We start from the raw sequence: 14324 nt of genomic DNA, 5'->3' as shown, positions 1-14324 counted from the left end.
CTCTCTCGTAGACCTGTGATGTCGAAGGATATTAATCGGCGACGCAGCATACCGACTCGGCGACGAGAAACCGATTCGATGAGTAAGCGTCTTACAATGTGAGTAAAAAAAAAAAAGGCAAATGGTTTATCTATTTCATATCAAGTATTTCATGTGGCGAAGGATAGAATTTATCAGCTTTTCGGCCATGATTACATAAACCCGTTTAGCTTTATGGCCTTGTGTAATTAAATATAAAAATAAAAAAGAGCTACAAAACGATGTTGAAAAGGATGCGCATAAACCTATATGAAAAAAGTGCATAAATAACAAATAAAAAAAAGGTTCTTCCAAGCTCCTCCATTGTTAATCATTATTATCACGTCATTAATTTTATATTGACATAACAATACACTAATAATGGGTTAATGTTTTATGTGGAAATTCTTCAAAATTGAATAGTGATGCATGCTATCATTTCATTATTACGTTGACGGGATAAATGCAAATGATCTAGTTTTCTACTAAGAATTGATTTCTCTAACCTACAAAAGATTTCCTTTTTTTTCCATGAAACTAACCTTATAGATGATGTGATCTACATGCCCGGACCATAAAATCATGTTTTTTTGTTGAAAAAACATGATCCAACAGCCAGTTCCCGCTGTTTTAAACATGCTGAATTCATCCATGAGGTCAGATTAGATCAAAACAACTTGTGCCATAGAGATCTAGAGGCTTATGTATTGTTTCTCTATCGCATCCACTATTATTTATTTATTTTTTATAAGTTAAAAAAATGCAATGTTTTTAGAAAGTTTTAAGTACTGGTAAAAATTTTGCCTTAAAAGATATCGAGGCTTGTGGCTCGGACCATTTGTATAAACTTGGATTTTAGTCGGGACCATTTGTATGCACATCTCTGTCTAGATTTATTCTCTTTTTTTAAAAGGCAAGCTGGGCTAGGCCTACCAGTTATACAACTATACCGTTTGGGTTTTGAACCTGAAAAGCCCCAATACAAGGTGACGTGCACTAGCTGCTCCTACCAGACAAGGGGATTCCCTGTTGGTCTGTCTCAAAAAAAAAAAAAATCGACAAAGAAAGAGCTGGGGTTAAGCAGATCCCTACCAGTTATACAATCATACCATTTGGGGTTCCAACTTGCAACATCCCAAAAGAAGGTGACGTGCACTAACTTCTCTTGCCAGAAAAGCTGAGCCCCCGTTGATCTGTCTAGATTTATTTTTATTCAATCTTAGTTTCGCATGCACAGAAACATGGACAGGGGACTTATGTTATCGTTCAATCAAATTACATTTGAGAGCAACCTGTTTTATTATGCACATCTTGGATAGTTAGAGTGGAAAACTCCGACCTCGCAGCTCTTGTGGAGAAGGGACTCATGCTCCCCTAATGCCAAAGAAGCCCTCTTGAAGTTTATGCCATGGAAGATCAACCCTAGGTACGGCAGACTAAGACCAGCACGGCCAGATCTCTGGTCCTAGGTGCAGTTTCTCCATCTAATAAATGTGAGGGGGCTGGGGAATCTGCAGGTTATCGCCTTAATTTTCATAACTTAAGGTAAAACTTAATTTAAATGTATATTTGCATATATTTTTTAACGGTCCTCAAAAAGCACACAAAAATTATGTTATTTATGTGGTCTTCTCTTTTAATCATAAAATCACAAATATCTTAATAAAATTATGCAAAAAACAGTGTGAACTTTCTTTCGCCTTATTCACCCTTATTTTTTTGTGTTCTTAAAACATTAACTTTGTAAATACCTTTTAAACCTGCAAATCCTACCATGCCACTCTAAAACATGCACTTGCTTTTCCAAGAGCATGTTTTGGATTTGATCTTTGGCTTATTAATGCCACTCAGATTGGATTATTGTTTTATCAACAGACCATCTCTTATCTCAAACAAATGATTGAGAACCTCCTCTAAGGATTGTCCACAACAAAACCTTCTCATTGCTAAAACCATCAACATCATTCACCATATCTATAAATCTGCTCGAATTTATTATATGTGAACCGTTGTCTTATGTACTACTCTATGGACAGAGTATTAACGTATATATTTCAGATAAAGATCCAAGTTGCTTCATCCCATCCTGTCTGAATCCTGATTCACATTTTGATCTCTATTGCATCTAATTCAGATTCAGATTCTAATCATATGAAGTGGCCATAACCAAGAATCGCTTGAAGCCAGGTTGGATAAAAGCCACATCATGGTATATCCAAATCCACTCCAAATTTTAAATAGCAAGTCCAGATCCCAAGTCAATTCAAATTAGATCGGATGCAAATCCAATTACTCATGATAGTTAAGAAAATTAAAAATAAGGGTTTTACATGTAAAATTTGCAAAGCTAAGCACAAATCTAACAAAACATATTGTCCCAAATTTGAGAAAAACAGATTATGCAAGTCAGAACCATTCCAGATTGACATTTGGATCTTATTTTAAGATCCATATTGAAAAAATAATCTGACCAAATCCAATTCATTGGTATCCCTACCAGGTACTGCCATAGACCGAATATTGGATTTCCATCTTTTTCTTCTTCCTACTATGGAAATGGTTTTCTCAATCAATTACTTTTTCCAATATGCTCTTGATTTTTTCCAGCAACCAACTTCTCTTAATTACTAATGTTCACAGCATTACTTACAAGTGCAGAAGCTACTGATAAAACTCAAATACCTAACTTTTGAAAGGAAAAATGAGTTAAAATGGAATACTTAGAGCATCCTCCGTAACCAGTAGACAGTCTGTTTACTCAAAAGGTGATAATATGCACTCATAGTCTCTTTATGTTGTCTCCATAAACAGTGACAAAACCTTCTGTCATGAGAGTTGAGAGGGCGCCTCGGAGCTGAGATCAAGCAAACAATCAAAAGCTAGTTAGTTGGAACATCAAATTATTGATATTGAGATTGAAATATATTCTTAGTCAATATATGGTGCTTACATCATTTAGGTGGATCTCAGCTGAGCTCTGCTTCCTCATCTCCTCCAACAACTAAAGATTTCACAGGGTTCAGTTTTAGCACAATAACCAACTGACATTCAAACTTGCAATAAAGTGCACCAAGAATTGGCTGTACCTGTGTAGTCCGCATGGAGGGGCCCCCGAGTTGCACTTTCTCTGTTATTAGATTCCGTACTGCCTCCAGTAGGTTTTGCTTCCGCATTCTTTCACTTGCAGACACTCCAGTTGTTATGAGATCCATGTCAATTGTTCCTGCAACGTCATTTGTAACCATCATATTATTTTTTTTAAAAATGTGGAAATTCCCAATGCATGAACAGAGTTTGAAAAAGTTTTGGTACCAGTAGCAGGATCCATGGCTGACTGTTGCAAAGCAACTTTTAGTAGTCTGAATGCTTCCTCCACATCTTTTAGCTCAACCTGAAGATATACATATTTAAAGGTTTAGGCTGAGTGTGTGTGTGAGACCACAACAAAACCAAGATGACCACCTACCAACTCAGAGAAACGCATTCGAGCTAGAGCTTCACTAAGACGTATCACACTCTCGATTTGCCTAGGGGTTGCTGTAATCACCTGTTAAAGGAAAATATATGATTTAGCCAGCTCAAACATCAACAATAATAAGATCATTAATGGTGAATTGATGTAAAGAAGCAAACAATAACTAAGAAACAAACAAACTACAACACCTTTTTACTGCTACCGGGGAAGTTTCCCCTCTTCCTCATTTCAACATAGCCTGTTACCAATGCTTGGGCAGCTTCATCTGAAATCTCGGGGTGTATGTGCTTTTTAGCATAGGTAATATATGCCGTCAAAGTTGGCACGTTTAGAACATCCTGTGACTCACTCTGAGTCATAGTACATAAAACATGGGTATTAATACAAACAACCAAATAAAACATGGGAAAATGCACACAAATGAGAACACAAAACAACCCCAGCTTTACTATCAAAAAAGACAAAGAACAAAACAAAATATAAGCTTGATTCAACCTCCGGTTTTGTGTGAAACAAAGAAATGATATGTCTAGCCAATCGCCTATCAGTGTTCTCATCAGCCTTATCAAGAATCAAGTAAATGAGATCAAACCTGAGTACAAGAAACATGGAGGTTGGTTGTACATTAAAAAAGATAAACCAATATGTTTCAGAAAACAAGTGACAAATCTACCATGAAATTTTACCTAGAAAGCAAAGTAGGAGGCAAATGGATATTATCAATCACTGATAAACGCGGATTGTAGCGTGATTCACTAGGATTAGCACAAGCAAGAACAGATGTCCTGGCATTAAGTGAAGCAATAATACCAGCCTTCGCAATTGAAACGGTTTGCTGTTCCATTACCTGCAGGATAGGAGAAATACAACATGCAACAGCACATGAGAGAAGAGGACACCATGATTACAGAAGATATTAGTGCGGAAGAGAACATCCATGGTTTTCAAAGATCTCACAAGGTAACTGGGCAAAAGTAAGAAAACAGAAGACGGAGAGAGAAAATGGTAGGAACAACCTCATGTAGCATGCTTCGTGCATTGTCAGACATTTTGTCAAATTCATCAATGCAGCAAATGCCTTTATCACTTAAAACAAGAGCTCCGCTTTCTAGCACCTGTATATGTTAACTAGCATTATGCATTCGTCAAAGTAAAACTGATAAAAATGAGGTACAAGTAGCAAAGCTTACAGTTTCGCCAGTCTCAGGATCCTTGGAAACATAAGCTGTTAATCCCACAGCAGAGCTGCCTCGCCCACTGGTGTAAATCCCACGGGGTGATAATTTGTGTATGTATTGTAGCAGTTGAGATTTGCTGGTTCCAGGGTCACCAACAAGCAGGATATTGATGTCACCACGGAAACTAGCCCCAGAATTTAGCTTTACAGCATTTCCACCAAACAGCTGAATTCAAATGCAGAACATTATGAGAGACATGTTGCACTCTCGCAAAGTGAAGAGACCAAAAGGAAAAAACAAGAGGAAAAGAATAAAGGTTCTCTGACCTGACAAAGAAGCCCCTTCTTAACATCATCTAACTCCCATATGTTTGGTGCTAATGAATGAGTTAGCCGATCATAAATATCTGGCTGTTTTGCCAGCTCTTTCAGTTCTTTTACCTAAAAGAAAGTTTGCAATTCAATGCTTCAAAAAATACTTGCAGTTGAGCTTAAAGTGAAATTTTTCAACACCGCAAAACACATAAAAAAACACATGGACGTAGCAATTTTCCTTCCATACACATGCCATAAGATTCTTAACAGACACCTACCAAAGGGTTTTCTTCATGTCTTTCACACATACAAAAGCAAGCAGGGTTCACTAGCATGAAGCATATTATTCGTTGTGAGTAGAAGAACCTAACACCAAATCCACAGGTTTTAATGGATATAATGGAAAATTGATTGAACTAAATTAGTTGCATGTTTGAACTTTGGAGTGCAATCTTTGTGTTCACGTGTGTGCTTGTGCGTGCATTGTATGCACACCAGGAAGTAGCTAGCCAAGTTTACAATACAACCTTTTAATGACAAAAGCATTGGTTTGGCAGATGAATCCCCAATATTAGCTACTTGCTGCTACATAGAAATGTGGATAGATATATAATCGGAAGCCTCATGGTATTGCTAAGACCAGAGACTAAACACTGGGCAGAAATATTAATTGGCAAACAGTGCTTAGGGATTCTTTGTTCCTTGTGTCAAAATCAAAGGGATGTTTTGAAGGAAAGAAGGGAACCAATAGTACAATTACAAGCAATGCAACAATGGGACATATAAAGCAGCAGAACCTTCTCTTCATAGTCAAGTGGTGCCTCATCAGCCTCTTTTGATGAGAGAGAAACATCATTGCCATCTAAACTGATGTCATCCACAGTTTGCATCCGTGATTTGTCTGTTTTTTTCAAGTGGAGGCAGTCGATGTATGTCTGTCCAAATCAAACAAATACACATATTAGAGACCATTTATGGTCAATTACAATAAACAAACTTATCAGAATATCGCCAACCTTGTACAAAGATTTCACAGTTCTTTGTGTTGATCCAACTCGAACGCTCATAGCTCTGTATACACCAGTTACCTACAAAGAGAAAAATCAAGTTTATAGAAAACAATTGGCATCAAAACTGGCCATCCAATTTTTTAGTTTTTTGGAGTTTTCAAAATTGAAACGGATATATTCAGTCAATAAACAATTCATAAGTTTGAAATTTTAGAAGGCATAAATCATATTTGCTTCTCACTTCAACTCTATCACCAGGTTTTGCTGCATCTACGAGTTTGTCATGCATCAACAAGCTGACAGTCTGGGGTGTTTCTCCTTGTGGAATAGCATCTGGTGTTTCCTGTAGTCTCACAATCTGCTTGTCTGCAAACCTATGAGCCAAACAATAGCAAAAGCAACATCTTTATAATGTTATATAAACCATTAATCAGCAGCATTATGCTGTCCACCACCAATGCATTCTGATCATGGTAAACTCATGATAAGCCCAATGAGCAAGAGAGGGAGCCTCTGGCTCTAAACTTCTACAGGCATTGACTCGCATTAAATAACTAGTTTAATGAGAATCCAGTGCCTAATTAATCTAAAGAAAAAACAGATTTTTTAGTTTATTTGTCCCAAAAGAAGAACCAAGATAAATAAATAATTAAATCAAATGGAAAAACAAAAACAAAACAGAGAAAGTGCTGAAAATAGTTCTATCTTATAGAGAAATGATGCTTGTTGACAAACGGTGAAACTCGACAAAAAAATATCTGATGAAAAGTACCATTAAACCAGGAAACATTTTTTCAAGAAGAATTTCCAGAACGTTTTTTTTTCAAGAAGAATTTCCAGAACTTTTTTTTTTTCAAGAAGAATTTCCAGACCACCTGTTGTTGGTGGTGTTCTGTCAGTTTATTATGATAACCAGCCATACGAATTGTCAGCTAGAGAAATCAAATGCACACAAACTAGAAAAAATACAAATTAGACAGCATGGAATACTACTAGCGAATTTGATTTGTAAAATTGAAAGCTCATTCCATGAAACCAGAAATATGTTCTACAGATTACAAAAAATAAACAAATAAATAAATAAAGCAATATTCCATAAAAATGATAAGGGCATTCCAGTTGTTATTCTGGAACAGTCATTCATTTTCAGTGGAACATAACAGACTCCATGTGTCAAAAGTCGGAAAGCAAAATTGTATTCCATTCAGCTTCAATTCCGCAAACCAAACAGGCTACATAACAATGTAGATTACCTGCATCGGTTATGAACGAGTGTCATTGCATTCATTGCAAGGCATTCTTGTCGAGCACATCGACTGGGCTCATTGATCCGACCTATCATCCACAACAAATAGTCATAAGTAACCACAACTTGCTCATCGTTCCATTTTTAGGATCAGCAATCAACTTTTAAATCACCTCTAGCCACAAGGATAGGTTCAGAAAAGTGGCCGCAAACAAGGCATCTAAAATGGGCCTCCTTGATCTCAGGTATTATGGAGCTACAACGTATGATCATGCCTCTCACCATCACCAATTTTTCAATATCTATTCACAAGATTGTTAGAATAGATTAAAACTCAAGAAAAGAAACAGATAACGTCTTAGGATCATGACCATGTTAAAAGTTGCATTAACCATTTAAAAAATATATTTATGAACAAAAACGTGAATTGAAAGATTCATACCAGATGGATTGAGGTCTCTCATGTTCGTAGCGGATCGCAGGTTATATATTCTTGCTTGGATGTGCTTCTCAAACATGGGATCGAGTTTAATCACAATATCCATCACCACAATGTCGAAAATAGCCAAAACTTCGAGTGGGTACTTCACCATTTTGTTGTACAGATCTGGATCATAGGTGTAGATGTCTTGAGCATCGACATTCAAGGAATGACCTTCTAGTTCCATCACCTACTCATCAAATCACAAGACTAGTTCAGACATGAGAAAAAATGCAACCAAATGATCGAATGCGAAGGAAAAATTTACAATGGAGTGGGATCGAGGACCTGTTCGATGTATTTCTCATACTTCCCACCATCATGGGACCTCAGAAATCTGCGAATAGCGGCGTTAACCTCTTCGACGCTGATGTTGGTACCCCAGACGAGCGTTGGCTGATTTCCCTCCGCCGCTTCTCCACCCTCTGATGAAAAGGGGACGTCGTCTTCCGCCGAGAAAGTGGTGGGAGTGCTGCTTCTCGCTCTCCTGCTTCTACTGGGTGGCGTTCGAAACCCGCCATCACGAAAATTCGAACCTCTGAAACAAATCGCAACGAATCCGATTAATTTACAATGCATAAATAAATGGGGAAACAGCAAGAGGTAGGGAAAGAGGCGGAGAGGTACGTCGGCGGCACGGAGGAAGGAGTCAATGGCGTCGCGGGGATGGAAGAAGGGGTGTTGTAGCCGGCGGAGGAGTTGCTGGTGGACGAGTTTCTCCGGCCGCGTCGGTTCCGCTGACGAGGGGTGGAGGAAGGCGGGGCAGCGGTGGTGGGTGAAGTGGCAGAGGGGGTCCTTCTTGATGAATCCGGTGGAGAGGATGACCCTGCAAAAGATCAGAAAAGGGGGTTAGGGGAAGAAAAGGGGGTTAGGGCAAGAAAAGGGGTTTTTTCACCCTCTACACTTCTGAAAAAGATGGGGTTTTCTTCATCCTCTTCATTCTAAACACATACAAAAAACAAACAAAAGAGATTGCTTACCATTTCGGTTTCGATTGGGGAGAGGGGATGAGTTGGAGGACATTGTCGAGATTATGCGCAGAGAGAGAGATGGCGGGAAATGTCTGTGTTTTCCCGCCAAAATGTGAGTGAGGAGAGAGAGGGAGAAGAGAAGGTTGGAAGCTCTATTTGTAGGGACAAGAAAGAGCCTCTAGTGAAATGGCGGGGCGTCTGTTCTTTTCTATCACGTTCCGATCTTGTCCATCCGTCGCAAGATGGACAGTTCTCTACATATTAGGGATGGCCATCGGGCCGGGTACCCCGTTGGGCAACCAGTACCGGGCCCGATATGAGTTGGGCCCAAGCAGCACTTTGCGCTCGACAGTAGTTGGACCCGGCCCGGTCTGGCCAGACTACTAATCGGGCCATCAACTGGGTTCAGTCCTTTCAAAAAATAAACCGGTTCGGCCCTGCACGAGCATGGTAGCCCGATTCCAGCCTGAGCCCAAGAGCAGCCGATTCGATCTCATGTGACATTTGGGTTCGAGTAGGGCTTTTCAGACCCTATTGGGGCTGGCCCGATGGCCAACCCATTACACTTAGCCCATGGATTTCATCCCAATGAATATGGAGGAAGAAGACGATAAACCTCGTCCCATGGATTTCATCCCAATGAGCTCCAAAGGATCAAATGAAAGTGGACCTAATATCGGGTCAAAATTAGAACTTTTGATGCAAACCTTTGTTACACTCGGTGGAAAGATGACCCTGAACATGAAAAGATGATATTGAAGAATGGGAATCCCAATGTTCAGTATGTTGGGTGCTAAGTCAAAGGGACAAGGAATGGAAATAATTCATAAACCAAGCCCTCAATGAACCTCAAAAGAGATGGATCAAATCCTGTAAACCTCATATGGACAGTCACCATGATTCCTTATTGAGGATCCTTACTCTTGGGGTAGGCAATTTCCCAAAAAGGATAAAGATCCAAAACAAGAAGAAAATGGTGAAGATGAATCTCCAAAGCTCTTCTTTAAACCTAATCCAGTGTTTCATTAAGCCAGTATACGAGGGCAACAATCTATAGGTTATACGGACTAACCAGTTACCTGAATACAATCATTAAGATCCAAGACGATGAATGGGTCAAGAAACAAAGGATACAGTTCACCTCACATCACAGAAAGAAGCCCAAAAGCATATCCAAAAAGAATTAGAGCGAATAAAGGAGAACAAGCAGATCCCTCTTCCTTCCCCATAATAAAAAAGATCATGGATTGAAGAGCAACCTCCTGAACCCATGGATCCCTATCTCGCTTATCTGGAGACTTGGGGATAGTGTTGGTAACAGATAATCATAATGGGTATGAACCCAGAGCAAGAAATACATAAGCTAGTAGAAGTCATTCACTAAAAAAAGAGGTGATGTCTCAAATATCAGAAAAGGTCAACCTGCAGATATAAGCCATTTGAAGAGACTTTTATTCGGTAGATTTGTTCATCCAAAATCATACAAAAGGCATTGGAGAGAATTATCATTACCATTTGACTCATAATGGGCAGATTTTAGGTTACAGAACCTCTTCCAAATGGACGGAGATCTAATTCATGTTCCACCCAAAAGGTTCCAGAGGATTCTCTAGAATATAGAATTTGCTCACATTCCCTCTGAAGCACCTGGTGATATAAATCTTAACTCCCCACTGCCTCCCATAAAACCCCTGAAAAAACATATGATAATTGGGTCTTGAACTCAGATCTTGGAGCCTTAGGAATAGATTCTTTGTTGTTTGTATTATATTTTGATGTAGGTTCTACTTCCATATCTAAAGATTCCACTAAGGCGGACGATCATGAGTCTAATCAAGAACTGGGTGGTGATACCAAATATGCAAACATGTAATTTTGATCCTAATCTTGTACCATATCCTTAAAAAAATTCAAAAAATTGGAAATTTGAAAAACCCAAAAGTATGCTTGTCTTTGTATCGAGATGACAATACTTCCCCCCTTGTTCTAGAATTTCCCTATGTCTGCAAATGAGATCCAAAAAGTTTTTGTCAATCCTCGCATTTTTTGTCAATGTTTCCATTCCTTATTCAAAATCTAAAAAAAATATGAATATTTCAAAAGCCCAAATAAAATTTTAAAATCTGACAATTAAGTTCCTTTCAAGCACATTGAGCATGAGAACGCTATAGACCAAGAATAATGCATGGAAGAGGAAGAGTCTACCAAAGACATCATCGAGCATCCTGAGTTTAAAATAATTTTTGAAAGGCAAGAGAACTCTTCTCAAGTGGTTAGGGAAGAAAACCTAGAAGTTGACTTAGGCACCTCAAAAAACCCTCAACTCATTAGGATAAGAGTCTCACTGAGCCCAGAAAAAAAAAAGTCCTAGTCGAGTTCCTAGCCTAATACAAGGACATGTTCACATGGTCATACCAAGTCATGTTGGGTGTAGATCTGAAACTTTCCAAACATTGCCTTATTCAACATCCAAATTTCAAGTCTGTCAAGCAAAAACTTAAAAAAAATGACCAAAGGGTAGAGCTTCAAGTCAAAACCAGTATAAAAGACATGCTAAAAGCGGGGTTTATCTAAACCAAAGATTACCATGAATGGTTAGCCAACATTATTGTTGTTCTGAAATCCATTGGCAAAGTCAAAGTTTACATAGACTTTAGGGGGCTTAATAAGACTACACCCAAAGATGACTTTCTTCTACCCAACATTGGCCTCATCGTAGATAGTAACGTCGGGCATGGATTATTCTAATTCAAGGGTGGTTTCTCATGGTATAACCAGATCAAGCTAGTTATAGCTGACCAACCCACTACCTTATTCACCACACCTTGGGACACCTTTTGTTATATTGTCATAACATTCAGTCTAAAAAAATGTAGGGGTACCAGAGAGCCATAGTCATTATATTTCATGACCAAATTCATGATTGTATAGAGGTCTATGCAAATGATATTCTGGTTAAGTCTATCTTTAGAAGTGACCACCTTGATTCACTAAGAAGAGTCTTCGAGCGCCTGAGAAAATATAAACTCAAGATGAGTCCTCAAAAGTGTCTTTAGTATCGAGCAAGATAAATTCTTCAGTTTCATTGTGAGCAAATGTGTTATCAAGATAGATCCTGCCAAGATCAAAGCCATCGTAGACATGCCTCAACCCGCCAACCTCATGTAATTGAGGGGCTTCCAAGTAATTAGAATATTCATATCCAATCTAGCCACTAGGTGTGAACCCTTCAACAGGCTCTTAAGAAAAGGTGTTGAGTTTGTTTTTGATAAAGAATGTCAAAAATCTTATGATAGGCTTAAGCAATATCTTCTCAATTTGTCTATTTTGAAGCCTCCAATCATGGAAAAGCCTATACTCCTATACTTATCTATCAATGTTGAGGCCCAAAGATGCCTATCTGCCTAATATGAGAATGGTGGAAAATAAAATATGTCATTTATTATATCAAGAAGGGTTTTATGGATTGTGAAAAAAACTAGCAAATTAGAGAAAGCATGTTTAGGTCATGTTTGGGCGACTAAAAAAGTATGACATTATATACTAGCATGTGAGGTTAGGATTGATCCAATCAAATATGTCTTTGAGAAACCGGCCTTGGTTGGAAGGATTGCAAGATGATAAGTTTTGTTGATGAAATTTAATTTGAAATATGTTACACATAAATCAATCAAAGGGTAGGCAATAGCTAATAATCTAGCACACCTACCCATAGATGAGAAAACAGGGGTAAACGTCAATCTCGCCAATGAAAATATCATGAATATAGATGAGAAAGAACAACTATAACAATTATATTTTGATGAATCTTGAAATATCAATGGATATGAGACTGGTTTCGTTGTCATTACTCCTAGTAACAAAAAGATCCCATGGGTCTTCAAATTGGATTTTGCATGCACCAACAATATGACAACATATAAAGCTTTGATTTAAGAGTTAAAATGTTTGATCGAATCAAGAGCCAAGAAGGGCTATATTTGAAGTGATTCAATGCTCATAATTTGACAAGTCACAGGAGTATGGAAAACCACCCATGAGAAGTTGACTCTCTATGTTGATATTGTCTCAGAGTTGGTAAAAGGATTTAAATCATATGAATTCTTTCATGTTGAAAGAGACAACAACCAATTTACTAACAATTTGCCTTCATTGTCAAATGGAGCAGGGGCAAGACCAAACATCATTTTCTATTAAAAGGCTTGAAAAGTCAACTTATGTCTCAATAGAAAAAACAAGTTTGGAAGAGGTCAATTACCAAGTTCCACAAGATGAAAACCCCTAGGTATGTGATATCAAAAATTTATTGGAGAACCAAACTTTTCCCGAAAATACCCATCTTAGATATAAGAAAGTCATTCAAAGGCTAACTAGAGATATTATCTTTTTGGTGGCATCCTATACAAAAGGGTTGCAATAGTGAGCTTTTTTGGTGTCTGGATGAAAAGGAGTTCAAGAAAGTTCTAAAAGAATTTTATGGCAGACTTTGTGGTGGACACATTGGTGTCCAGATGATGGTAAAGAACAACTTGAGAGCAGGATACTATTGGTCGACCATAGATCGTCATTGCTACTCTCATATTAGAAAATATATAAAATGTCAATGGCATGTTGATGTCATTTATTATTTATACACCTTCATCTGAATTGCATTTGATTTTATCTCATTGGTTATTTTCTATGTGGGCATTCAATGTCATAGTTATCATCCACCTGTGTACATCAATAGTCATTGCTACATTTTAGCTACTACTGAATACTTCACCAAGTGGGTCAAATCCATATCCTTATCCTGAGTTGAAGGCCAACATGTAGCATTATTCATTTACAATAATATAGTTTACCATTTTGGTGTACCTAAGGACCTGGTAAGTGACAATGGTTTCCATTTAAAAAATGAGAAAGTTAGGAAGATGTATAAGAAGTTTGACATTACCCAAAATTTCTCGACTCCCTATTACCAACAAGGTAATGGTCAAGCCAAAGCTACCAACAAAATCATCTTCTGCATCACTGAAAGAACCATAGAAAATTGTTGAGATTGGCATGAGAAATTTTATGATGTATCGCTTGCATACCAAACCACCATCCACGCACCCACTAATGTCACTCAATTTGAGTTGGTGTACAAGACTGAGGTTGTGTTGCCTCTGCAATTATTCTCACTCAGGATAACTTCTACTTTAGAGATGTCTTTAGAAACTTAATAGGAGCTTAGACTGTCATAACTGGATCTATTAGGTGAAGAGAGACTTTTGATCGCTAAGCACAATAAGGATTGTTGGAGAAAAATTGAAAGATACCATGCTAAATATATGATTGAGCGATCTTTCCAAGTTAATGATATAGTTTTGAGATTCATTCACCATGTGGGCCCACATCCCTTAAAGAAGTGGCATCCAAATTGAGGACCCTATGTTTTCAAACAAGTCTTACCTAAAAACTCACACCGGTTAACCAATTCCGACAGAGTTGAATTACCCGATCCGATTCATGAGATGTATTTGAAAAAGTTATTATGTTAGATTGAATATCTCTTTTCTGAAAATTTTTGTGAGAATACTTCTTTGCCTAGTAAAAATATGTCTTTTAGAAGATGATATGAGAAAGAAAACTGCAGAAACCTGAAAT

At 37.9% G+C, this 14324-nt stretch overlaps 1 protein-coding gene across 1 annotated transcript; it reads right to left on the bottom strand.

Moving 5' to 3' along the window:
• Window positions 1–2311: 2311 nt before the first annotated feature.
• Window positions 2312–8745, bottom strand: MCM4 (Minichromosome maintenance (MCM2/3/5) family protein). The gene is made up of 20 exons (XM_089990375.1): window positions 8703–8745; window positions 8350–8548; window positions 8011–8260; window positions 7684–7912; window positions 7415–7543; window positions 7249–7330; window positions 6237–6369; window positions 6002–6073; window positions 5783–5920; window positions 4998–5111; window positions 4684–4896; window positions 4510–4608; window positions 4180–4340; window positions 3989–4085; window positions 3682–3843; window positions 3485–3565; window positions 3331–3409; window positions 3105–3241; window positions 2969–3019; window positions 2312–2872 (listed from the first exon to the last, which is right to left on the bottom strand). The coding sequence occupies exons 1-20, from the start codon at window positions 8743–8745 to the stop codon at window positions 2798–2800; spliced, it is 2544 nt and encodes an 847-aa protein (XP_089846501.1). The 3' UTR covers window positions 2312–2797.
• Window positions 8746–14324: the final 5579 nt, after the last annotated feature.

The sequence above is a fragment of the Nuphar pumila genome, chromosome 15, assembly GCF_984573655.1.
Source record: "Nuphar pumila chromosome 15, dmNupPumi1.hap1.1, whole genome shotgun sequence".
Lineage (NCBI taxonomy): Eukaryota > Viridiplantae > Streptophyta > Magnoliopsida > Nymphaeales > Nymphaeaceae > Nuphar > Nuphar pumila.
This window is presented reverse-complemented; position numbering and strand designations above follow the sequence as displayed.